The following is a 12,306-nucleotide window of genomic DNA, read 5'->3' on the forward strand; positions in this document are numbered from 1 at the left end:
AGAAATGAGATTTGTCTGCCACAACTTGTTTTTGAGAAACCCATTCTGGGTCTTAGTAATCACAAAATCCTTTTCTAAGTGCTCACACACCAATTGTTTAATTAGCTGTTCTAGACCTTTTCTGGTATCAGCATCAAGCTGGCCAGTCGGTAGTTACCTGGGTCTTCTTTCCCCCCATTTTGAAGATGGAGACAACATTTGCCTGCCTCCAGGAACATATGGAACATATGAAGCTGCCTTAAACGGAGTCTGTCCAGGACTTCTTCCTTGACATCTCAGACCAGGAGTGTTTCTCCTTTGTGTTTTTCACAACCTACATGATACACCAGGAGCTGACACAAAACATTTATGTATGCAAAGCGTGTGTTCTGCCACTGAGCTATGGCCCCTTCTGGCTAGGGGAACATAATGAAAAACATACCAGGAGTCCACCAGCTAAACAATGCATGCCTGTGTACTGTGATGTGACTTACAATATAATGCTTTACCTTAAAGTCCCTTTGTCCTCTTATGCCCTTTTGAGCTGGCTGGAATGGGGTGGCCTGAGACAGTCCTTCCATTGAGGGCAGTCTATACCATGAGCCAAGAGGCTGTAAAGTATAATAAGAACTTGTGGGGAATGAGGCACCATCCTGGGACAATTTCTTTGGGACTATTTGGAGTAAATGTTTCAGATCAGCAGGTGTTACGTCCTGAAAAAAATGCTCATTCTGTGTAAGAGTCAACTCACACAGTTGCATATCAAAGGGGGTGATTTCTTGAAAGGATAGACATATGTAATATGAAAAAAAGGATCTCAGGTATGAATCCTTTGGGTATGGAAAGCTTCTTTTAGTTGCTGACTCCCAGGAGCCATCATTTTATTTTTCCAGAATATCTTGGACATTTTGTCATTCCAGGATATTCTGAGAAGAAAATAAGATTTGCCACCAAAAAAATGGCAGCGCTGACTAATGGCCACCATCCTGCCCCTTCCCTAATTTTTGGTGCTCCAGTGATCGTATATTCTAAATTTTGGAAAGCTAGAGAAATGAAGGGAAGCATGACCCATGCTAGATGTACCCATGCAAGCTCAATTAGGGTAGATTTAGGCTTCTGCAGAGTTAGACTCTGGGGTGTCTGTGCAGCAGGCCTTGATTCCATCCCTCAGCAGACATTGCATTATGATAATCACAGAAGGCTGATCAAGCATTTAGCAGTCCCACCTAAGTTGCCAGCTGCGAAACTGGTTAGGAGCATCACAGCTATAAAGACATTATGAGAACTTAGCATCACAGAAGCATGTTCTGTTAGGATGACAGGTCTGGTAAAAAGCATAACAACCACTAGGCTAGTTATCAAGGCAAGGTCAGAGTATTTATTGTAAATACCAGTACTTGCCAGTACCAGTATGTCAGAGGCTGAAAGCCATATAGCATGATACATTTCCTGTCTCAGTGTGAGTCCATCTTTTGAAAAGAATCTTATTGGTAATCAAAAGCAAAGTTTTTATATATATAAAAAAACAAAAAACCCACACATACACAAGTTGAATGTTGGGTTGACAACTGAATTTTATCCCTCTCCTTATGCGTTTGATGGACTGTCTAGTTCCTCACTGGTGCTGGTAATTTCATGGGCACTGGCCAATACATCTCTACCACATTTATTACTGGGATCAGGGGGAAAAATTGTCTTTCCCCCAGTCCATCAAGCAAAGCCTGCAGAATAAGCTTATTGCAGCCGTCTCTCAAAATCCACACTTCTCTGAATTTTTCCGTGCAGGTCTTCACCCAGGTAATAGGTACAAAAATGCATATACTGTGTAAAGAAAAGTAGGGTACTTTTTACCATATGTGGTGGGAATGTAAGAAAGTTAAGGACTTCTGGGAAATCTTAGGCTGTGATAGCCAAAGATTTTGAAATGATGTTTAAAAGAATGATATGCTGGAAAATATGTGTAAAAACCAATAAAAATATTATAAAATAAAACAAAAATGCATATACTGGGGTGAAGTGTGCATAAGCATTGATAGTGAAAATATCACGGAAAATATTAGGCAAAATTGCATATAAAAATGTGTATTTCATGAGAAATTCGCACTGAAATGCTGATGAATTTTCATGAGGTCTTCAAAATAAATAAAATTGTAAACCAATGTGGAAATGTGGAAAACTGATATTAATTGAGGGAAAAAAAACACAGGAAACCAACATGGATGGATGCACCCTTCTCTAGTGCATGCCCTGGTTCACATACTGAATGGAAAAACACAACTCCAATGTTTCATTGCAGATACAGAATTTCTGTCTGATTATTATGGTGCACCAGCTTTCTGAGTTTCTAAATGGTTATTTTGAGGTTGAATGCCCAGCTGCTAAGGTACAATAGCTTCTTTTACAGGGTCCTTTATCTTTGGTTGCCATATGTCCAGTGGGTGTATATATCAAAGTAATCTTCTCTACTCACATGAAAGGCTATAAATTAAAGCCCACTGTGTATACCGTCTTTATTTGAACAATTGTACAATGGCCTGTCTCATATCCATTGGCACATCTTGGCATTAAGAAAAAAACGTTTTCCCCTGTGCAATAACCTTTGTTTATTGGGAGCAAGCTATTCCGCAGAGCCATTGCTAGTATTGTCCAGGGAAGGGAAGGTTGAGGCGAGAAGAGCATATGCCAGAGTAGAATGACACCCCAAATATCTGCAGAAAAGGTCAAAAAGAGTGGTGGGCTGCATCGGTCCCAAAACAGGACTTGGTAAGCTGCTGAATCAAACATGAAGCTCCTCATCATAAGCCTCATCATTCCTCTTGCCGTCAGTTCTACTGCAGAGGATTTTTCCCTTGTGGAGGGTATACCATGTTCAAAATACCAAGTGGCTTTCAATAGCTCATGCTATGAGTTTGTGAGGCTCCAGCGCACTTTCACGAGTGCCCAGAGCTGGTGTGAGAGAGGAGGGGGCCACCTGGTCTTTATTGAAAATGAAGAAACCCAGATGTTTCTGCAGGAGCACATCTCTGAGGACAACGAATGGTGGATCGGCATAACCTACAGTTCTTCCTCCAATGAAACTACTGAAGGTAGGGAAAAATAGAATCCCTGTTTTGTGAAATGTTGAGCGGGGGGGGGGGAACATGTTAGCATAGTGCGGTGCAGGGGTGGGGAACCTGTGGTCCTAATTATGTTATTGGACTATAACTTCCATAATCCCTAACTATTGGCCATGCTGGCTGGGACTGATGGGATTTGGAGTCTGACAGCATATTCAGGGCCATAGGTGTCTCACTCCCGGTTCAGAGTTTAGAACAGGGGTAGCCAATCTGGAATCCTCCAGATGTTGCTGACTACACTCCCATGACCCTTGGCCATTGGCCATGCTGCAGGGGGTTGGACTAGATGACCCTTGGGGTCCCTTCCAACTCTATGATTTTTATGATTTAGAGAGCACCATGGTTGGCTACACCTTGGTTAGTGTACCAGACCAAGACTGTGGAGACTCTGGTTCCTATCTCTGTTCAGCCATGAAGCTTGTTGGGTTGCCTTGGGGCAGCCAGTCACACTCTTTCAGCCTAGCCTTCCTCACAGGTTTGTTTTGAGGATAAAATAAGGGCTGAGGAGATTGTTATGTTGCTATCTTGAGATCCTTGGAAGAAAGGTGGAGTAAAAATGTAATAAACAAGCATGCTGGATGTCAGTGGATTAAATTATGCTAAGATTTTTTTCACTGTACTACTGATGAAATATTAGCCAGCTGAGTCCCGGCGACATAGTCCTATATGAGCTGAACCCATAAGATATGCAAAAATGTGACCACCTCCCACAATCAATATCTAACTAATGGAAAATGCAGAATACTGGATATTTCCACTTTCATCTTATTTTCTTAAGGTAAGTTTCTGGTTTTAATGGTTGAATTTTAAAATTGAAAAGAAAAGAAAACCCCTCAGAAAATGCATATAACAGTGAAGATAACATACAAAAATGCATTATATTGAGGAAAATTGCTCGCTAGGAAAAATGCACTAAAATGCTGACAATTTTTTAAAAATTGCAAACTCGTGCAGAAATGTGCTAAACTGAATTCAGGACTGGAAAAAGGAGCAACTGAAAGAAACATAAATTGAGAGATTCACTCATCCCAGTTGTTTAAGTAGGAGAGGCATGTACACTCACGATGCAGCTTCCTTCCATGCAGGGTCCATGGTTTGGCTCGATACCTCGAATATCACCTACAGCAAGTGGCACCAAGAACTGCCTTCCGTTCTCTCATCCTCATGTGGCTATATCCTGAAAAACACTGGCTATGACTGGGGTATAACAGAGAACTGCAGCCAGGAGTTTGACTTTATTTGCGAGTTTGGTAAGAGGTCCTGAACCGAACTTAAGGGTAACTACTTGTACCACACATCACCCCAAAAGAGTTAAAAAAAAAGATTTGCACAGAACACAGATCTGCAGCAAAACACATATGCTTATTTATAATTATAGGTGCAACATAGAACACTTAAAATAGAAGGCTGTCCTGTGTAATGCAACCTAACCCATGCATTTGAGAATGTATATTTATAGCTCGCTTGATTAGTGCTATTCCCTGAAATATGTTTATTAGCAGTTTCAGTGTGTGCACAATACCATGCTCTCATTTCCACCAATAATAAACTCAAGTGGGGAGTGTCAGCAGTAATGGGCCAAATCAGGCCCATTTCAGCATGCTCAGGTGACCCTGTGGGCTTGGAGAAGCACAAAAGAAGGATGGAGTCCCATTCAGTAAGCTTGGTCAGTGGCCACTTGAATGATTTCTGAAGAACCCCTCACCCACATCAGGGGCTGCAGGGGATGTGGGATGAGACATCCTGCAAAAGGTTTGTTGCATTTTACACTGCAACATCTTGTTGCAGGTCTCACTCGTGGTTGCTAGAATTTTCTCTCCTGCTTCTTTTCTGAATCTTATTCATGCCACCTAGAGGATCATTCTGGAAGTGCTCTCAACTCTATGAAATTCCCACTCAACTTTTTGGGAAAAGTAAAGGCATGGGATTCGTCATCTGGGGCAGGGAAGGGTTAAGAGGAAAAATAATGCTAGCGTGCTTTTCTCCAGGATTGAACACATTTTTTAAAATGGTCAGCTTTAAACCTGTTTAAATTTCCACAATCCCACAGATCACTATTTTAAAACCATCTTTGTTTTTAATGATGATGGTTCTATGTGTGTTTGTTTTAATGGTGATGGCCTTACGTATACTTGCTTTTAAGTGGGCTGTGTCTTTAGCCAACAATGCCACACACTCATGGTGTTTCTTGTATGCGTGTGCACAGAATCAGGCCACAGCATTGCCTGCGACAACTTCAATGCCACAGTGCAGTGTGGCTCAGGAGAAGTAATTCAGATTGGAGAAAGCTTTTATGGACGGAAAACACCTCACTTCTGTGTGCTAGAGACTCCCCTACAGTTTGATGTCGAAGAGGAATGTAGCTGGATAAGTGTAAAGGATGAAGTTGCAGGTAAGGCTTAGGTGACTTCAGTGTTTTGAACACAGATGGGGGAGAAAATTGATTCAGTGTGCATTTAAAGGCAAATCTATGTGGCATAGCAAGGCGCTAAGTGAAACGCAGCCAACCTTCAAAATCCACAGTTCTCCAAGTTTTGCAATCCTGTTCTCTGGCCAAGTAATGCATATAAAATGCATACATTGTGGTAAAGTGTACATTGAACATCATTATATTAGCGAAAATGACATGCTACTGCATCAAACCTTGCAGGGCAGTGCCATGGACTCCAAGCATGCCAGGTGGCAGCTGATGGGACCTTCTTTGGAGATCCTTGTCCAAGTTTGGGAAGCTACCTGTCGGTTCAATACCACTGCATGGAAGGTAAGCAGCAGAACTTTCTCCACCCACAGGTACCATCAGCAGGTTGAGAAGCATCTCCCAGTGACCAGCTTGAACCTAGATGGACCAGTGCAGCCTGATTCGGTACAAGGCAATTTCACCCACATGACCTCTCCAAGGATGCAGAGAGGTGCTATTATTCTGTGCACTATTTTACAGGCTTGCGACTGGCTGTGACGGAGGAAAGCTTTATCTTTGAAAACATCACCATATCAGTGAAGTGGCTACTCTCTCCTTATTCTGGCAATCTCTCCTGCATCATTAGCACCGGAGACGGAAACACTATTGATCCATACTACCCTCCAACGTAAGTCTACGTTTTTGCAGCCAGGCGATGAGGAAGTGAAAGTTTGGTTGCTTTCTTATTTGATGATGGTGATGATTGAAGACACCTTTCAAGTTGTCAGTGATGCCCCAGATCAGGAGAGCAGAACCTCACGCTTGGGGACTGAATCCCTTAAGGATTACCCAGCTGGTTCTCGAGACTCTCCCCATCACCCCAGACCTTACCTCTGACTGGGATGTGTCTTTGAGCTGTCAGACCTCATCTTCCTTGCCCGGTGTATGTTTGTCGAGACATGCTTTTGCATGGCTGTAATGTAGCCTCCTGTACAAAGTAAGAGTCCCTTCCATTGCTCCTTCCTTCTGGCCATGCCCACCACCAGCATGCAGCCCCTGGAACATCAGAAGGGTATAAAGTGAAGGGGCTGGAAAGAAGGATGACTGGGGTGTGAGTGAGAAGTGGAGGGGAGAAGGTGCCAGTGGCGTAGCATGGGTTGTCAGCACCTGGGGCAAGGCAAGTAATTTGCGCCCCCTAACCCGGGGCAAGGCAAGTAATTTGCGCCCCCTAACCCGGGGCAAGGCAAGTAATTTGCGCCCCCTAACCCCTAACCTGCTGCCGCTGACAGCTTCTTCTTGCTGCTGCCTGGTCTGGTCTGGTGTGGTTCTCTCCCACGCTCAGCGCTGCGCTGGGCGGCCGCTGCACTGTCCCTCCCCCAGATAGTCCCTTGCTCTCTCTCCGCACTGCTCGCCTGGCACCCACCCCCTCCACAGTGGGCGGCGACCTAGCGGCTCGGATAGGATTCGCACAGCCAGCACTGCAGTGAGAGAGAGTGAGTGAGCCAGGTAAAGCAGAGAGCTGCAAGTGCGAGCGCGCCCCCCCAGATGTTGCGCCCGGTGCGGCCGGCCCCCCCTGCACTCCCCACACTACACCACTGGAAGGTGCAGTAGCAAATCCAAACAGCTCTCCTTTTCCTCTGCCTTGGTCTGCCTGACCCATTCACCTCCCTCCTTCCCACGCTTCCCTTTTCTTCTCTCACACTTCTCAGGCTTCTCTGCTTGTCTGCCATCCATTTCCTCTCTTTCATTCCCCTCTAGCTCTGCGTGCTACAGCATGTGATATCTCATGTCTCTAAGGGGCTCCCACATATGCCTGCATCAGGGCTGTCTTAAGCATATGCGGCCCTGGGGTGCAAATATCCGCCTGGTGCCCCCCCCCAGGTTGCACAGTCCCAGGTGCACAGGAGGGTGGAGCCGGCCAACCGCCTCAGCGTCTCACTGGCTCGGTCGCCTCCAAACTTGCAGTGCAGAGCTGCCCGCAGAAGAGCCTGCTGCGGCGCTCCAACCGACGGGCGGGCTCTTCCCCGGACTCAACTCTCGGGCCCCGGACTCTCGGGCCTGGTGCCCCTGAGAGCCTGGCGCCCGGGTGCCCCACACCCCTAGCGCCTATGGGTAAGACGGCCCTGGCCTGCATTCTGCTTGTGCCCGGTGTGGTGCTGGAATCAGTTCAGCCCAAAGGCACAAGCAGGACAGAGTGGGCAGGCTGCAGTGCTGAGGCCCACCTGAAAGTGGACTGAGGGTCAATGGTTGTCCCCTGGCTCTCAGACTGAAACACACTTTTTCTAGGTAGAAGAGAGAGAAAGGCTTCCTAATGCCACAGCAAAAGAATGAAATGAATGCTTTAAATGCTGCAAAAATGATGCAATTTTAACTTGAAAAATGCACATATGAGCATTGTTGGAGAATGGAATGGATTATCCTGGAACAGGGTGTGGTTGTTGGTTGACTAAAATCCTAAACAGGAGCACTCGTGCTGCAACATTTTATTGCAGGTTTGGCTTGTTCTGCTTCTAACGTGTTCCATTTTGCACCTCAAGCCTGTCTAGCAATGTGACCCATCGCTTCACATCTCCTGGCGAATTCACCATCTTTGTGGAGTGCACAACCAGCGAGTGGCACGTCACAGCTCAGAAACTGATCACCGTGCAAGACAAAATGGATGAGCTTTTGGTGACCGGGTGCTTCAGCAAATATGAAGTAGGGAACACTTCACATTGCAGGACTCTTTATGAAGAAGTGTTATGGATTCAGGTGGAACTTAATGGAGGTCAGAGCCATCACTTCGTTTTTGTTTATATATTCTTTTGCAGATCAATAGTAGTTTGAACAATGTACTTTCAGAGCACATAGGAGAGACTTCTGCTGGAATTATCCTTTTTAAAAAACAAAACACCTTTCGTGCTTAGGGAGAAATTCAATTCAGTTTGCATTTGAAGGCAAATCCATGTAATTCAGACTTTCTTAAACCATACACGTCCCAAAGCACGGTCTTTCTTTGAAATTAACACTTTTCCAAATTTTGAAATGTGGTTCTCCAACCAGGTAAGGTCCATTGACTTCCCATTTTAGACAGGTGTTGAAAATAGTTTTATTCCCAAAGGCATGTTGTAGCTGATTTCTGTCATTTAAAACTGTAAATTTGATGGATTGTTTTTTTGCTTGTTTCAGTGCTGCTGTGTTTGACATCTGCCTCTGCTTTCTTTTTAATCGGTTTTATTATTTTTATATTTGATTCTTTTGTAATGCCATGCACATGGATGGTGCCAAATAAGTAAATAAACCACATTGCTATAGCATTACGGTAAATAAACTGATACAGTATTTAGTACATAAAATAAATGTTTTAAATGTTTTGCAAAAGGATGTGAAACGAGATATAATTTACACCACATTTTGGAAACCATTTTTCCTTTTCAGGTAGTGGAGTGACCTATACCGTGCTGGCTGATAACAAAACGCTGATGGAGTCCAGGGTGAAGGAAGGAATTGTTCCTCACAATCTCACCCTGGATGGCGCATCCCAACAGCTGATTGGTCCTGGCGTACATCATCTTGAAATAATTGCATCCAGCAACACCACAGAAGCAGACGTTTCAGAAATCCTGACGGTTCATTTAGTCGAAGCAATCTCTGGTCTTCAGGCCATATTAAGCTCCCACTCTGTGGTTTTAGGAGAAGATCTGGAGATAAAAGTCTCTGTACATCATGGGTCTCCTGAGAAACTGAGGTTTGAGGTGACCGGGCTGAATGAGACCATTTCCCACTTGAAGGACTTCACCGAAGGAGAAGCCGAGACCTACAGAATCCCAGTGAAGTCTGAAGGTACTTCCACACAAAAGCACAAACATGCAACTGAGCTAGATGAGTCTTCTTTTAAAAGTATGAAAAATGAGAGAGAAAGAGAAGGGAAGGGGGAATTTGCAGTGTACCATACATACACCACATGGGGGTGAGAAGGTGGAGCTCCCATCCCCTTTCCCTCTGTGTGGCTGAAGGAAAGCAAGTGTACTGGTCCCGTGGGTTACCCGAGAGGCGATGTCCAAGTCCGGTCCATGGGCAAAGATGAAAAGTGGAGGCAATCCATAGTGGCTGAAGCTGGGTGCAGGGCAGGGAGCCAGGGCGGGTCAGGCAGGAAAGCAGGACAGGGTTCGGGCAGGAACTAGCAGAAGAAGAAGAAGAAGAAGAAGAGTTTGGATTTGATATCCCACCTTTCACTCCCCTTCAGGAGTCTCAAAGCGGCTCACATTCTCCTTTCCCTTCCTCCCCCACAACAAACACTCTGTGAGGTGAGTGGGGCTGAGAGACTTCAGAGAAGTGTGACTGGCCCAAGGTCACCCAGCAGCTGCATGTGGAGGAGCGGAGACGCGAACCCGGTTCCCCAGATTACGAGACTACCGCTCTTAACCACTACACCACACTGGTGTAACCAACAATGCTGCTCCCACAACTTGGGACTGGGGCTGGCTGGCTTTTATCTGCCCCGAGGCATAGGACGGCCCCGATCCTCTGGTGACTCGCCTCTCTTGGCCTGGAGGCGAGCACTCCTCCTGCGGGAACTTAGTTCCCTCCGCCTCTCTGCCCTGAGCCTCTGCAGCTCAGAAGAGGCTGGAGGGTTACCAGACCCAGAGGCAACCTCAGCTTCCTCTGATGGGGCTGAGAGTGGAGCACCTGCAGGCAGTGGGTCCTCCATCACCTCAGGAGCCAGAGCAGACTCAGCTGCACCTGAGGATCCAGCACAGGTGAGGACCCTTCAGGCTCAAGCCCCAGCCCTGGCTCCGCTGGTTCTGGAGGTGGGGAATCCCGTGCAGGCTGGGATCCCTCAGGTTCAGCATCTGAGTCCGAATCCCAGGCCATCACAGCAAGTGAGCAACAGCAAGGAGGAGGACTGGACCTACTGGGGGCATCTGGCACAAGGGGACCCCAAAAACTGAGGTTGGCCCTGAGACTGGTCAGATGACCAGTATTTGGGATGGAAAATAAGAAGAACCCAGCTGGATGAGACCAAAGCCCAATCTTATGAATGGAGAACCTGTGGCCCTCCAGATGTTACATAGGAAGCTGCCTTATAATGAGTCAGACCACTGGTCCTTCTAGCACAGTATTGTCTCCCCAGCCCTACCCAGAGATGCCAGGGATTGAAATTGGAGCCCTCAGCTTGCAGAGCAGATGCTCTACCGCTGATGTATAGCCTTGCTTCACTGTTCCAAGGACTGGGATATTTGATTTGTGTTTTAATTCATAATTTTTTTTTACTAAATTGTTGTGCATTGCCAAGAGAACTACGCTGATACATTAATAAATAACAGATAAAGATATCACATAAATTAAAGCACCTTGTTCACTCAAATTGCTATAAAATCATGGGTGAAAGGGTGAAAGTACTTGTCTTGTACTAATATTTTTGGCTCCATTTTTTGTCCATCAAGCCACATGAATCCATGTTCCCACCCCCTTTTTACAAGGTGGTTCACTTCCCTGATTGGCACCAATAGACTTTGCACCTGCCCTAACAAGTTTCACCCCTTAATCTGCCTGGCTCTGTGGATCTTTAGTTCCCAGCTTCTTATTCACCCTTATTCACCTTTTCCTGTGTCTTCTTTCCAGGTACCTTCCAGGTCAAAGTGTTTGCTGTTAATGCCTTCTCGAACGTGAGCACTGATGCAGGAACTGTAATCGTCTCATCTAACAGTTCTCACGAAGAAGGTAATAACAGGCTCTTGATTATGCCAAATGATGACTTCATAAAATGAAGAGCAATCATACTTTTTAAATTACGGTATACTTCTGTCTTCTTTTCCTTTGCATTTTATTCATACTGTTGTGTGCTTCCCACTTCCAAGTGGTAAGAAGTTACAAGAACAGCATTATAGGATTTGGTATCCTTTTGATGAGAGGGCACCACAGACTTCTTAAACCAAAACCATTCTTAAACCGAGGCACGCTTTTCCTAATAAGGCCTCCTGCCACCGGTGCCCTTCCACCGTTCGGATTCCATTCTTAGACTGAGGTAAAGTTCTCAAACCAAGACACTATTTTCGGTTTTGCAGAGTTTGTAAACCAAATTGTTCTTAAACCGGACTGTTCTTAAACCGAGGTACCACTGTACATACCGTATTTTTCCGTGTATAAGACACCCCAGGTATAAGACACCCCATACTTTTGGGGACCCCAAATTTAGAAAATGGGCATATGCACTATCTGTGTATAAGTCGCCCCCAGATTTTTAACCTTAATTTATAGTAAAAAAACAACCCCTAGTCTTATACACGGAAAAGTACGGTAATCAGAGGACAAGGGAAACAAACAAGCATTCCTGCAGTTGGTAACATATCCCTGTGGAACCATCCCTGGTTTCACTTCTGGTTTGATTTGACACTCCCACTGTTCCCATTCTCTCTCTCTCTCTCTCTCTCTCTCTCTCTCTCTCTCTCTCTCTCCACCCGCCCCCCCTGTTTCTTGCACACACATACATCACATTGGTGTGTGGACTCCACAGAAGGTTCCTAACAAGGTAATGTAGCCATCAGGCTGGAAAAGGTTTCCAACCCAAGCCTTATGGGAGAGCCCACCCTCAACACACTGGTTGAAAAGGGTTGCCCCTCCCCCTCTGCATTGGGCTGCGCATAGATTCCATATAATGGAGACATGGGACCAGATGGAACAGCTGGGTGCTTAGTACGAGGCAGCATGAGGCCCTGATAAATGAAGTCTGTCTCCCTCCTTCCCATGAACAAACTGAATCCTTATACACTGTGATGCTTCGGGGAGCAATTTCTACCAGTTGCTCTGTAACTTTCACACAGACCTGGAAAA

At 45.5% G+C, this 12,306-nt stretch overlaps 1 protein-coding gene across 1 annotated transcript in view; it reads left to right on the plus strand.

The window, feature by feature from the left end:
* Window positions 1-2,761: 2,761 nt before the first annotated feature.
* The window catches only part of LOC308591547 (polycystin-1-like protein 2), a gene marked incomplete at its 5' end in the record, with an annotated part of 55,177 nt that continues 45,632 nt past the window's right edge, over window positions 2,762-12,306 (plus strand). The window contains 8 exons of the mRNA XM_081202314.1: window positions 2,762-3,065; window positions 4,181-4,345; window positions 5,302-5,487; window positions 5,746-5,856; window positions 6,034-6,181; window positions 8,031-8,260; window positions 8,911-9,315; window positions 11,098-11,196. Coding sequence (XP_081058440.1) covers window positions 2,762-3,065; window positions 4,181-4,345; window positions 5,302-5,487; window positions 5,746-5,856; window positions 6,034-6,181; window positions 8,031-8,260; window positions 8,911-9,315; window positions 11,098-11,196 — 1,648 coding nt within the window. The remainder of the gene's footprint in view (window positions 3,066-4,180; window positions 4,346-5,301; window positions 5,488-5,745; window positions 5,857-6,033; window positions 6,182-8,030; window positions 8,261-8,910; window positions 9,316-11,097; window positions 11,197-12,306) is intronic.

This window comes from Podarcis bocagei (genome assembly GCF_964188305.1).
Source record: "Podarcis bocagei genome assembly, chromosome: 7".
In the NCBI taxonomy this organism is placed as follows: domain Eukaryota; kingdom Metazoa; phylum Chordata; class Lepidosauria; order Squamata; family Lacertidae; genus Podarcis; species Podarcis bocagei.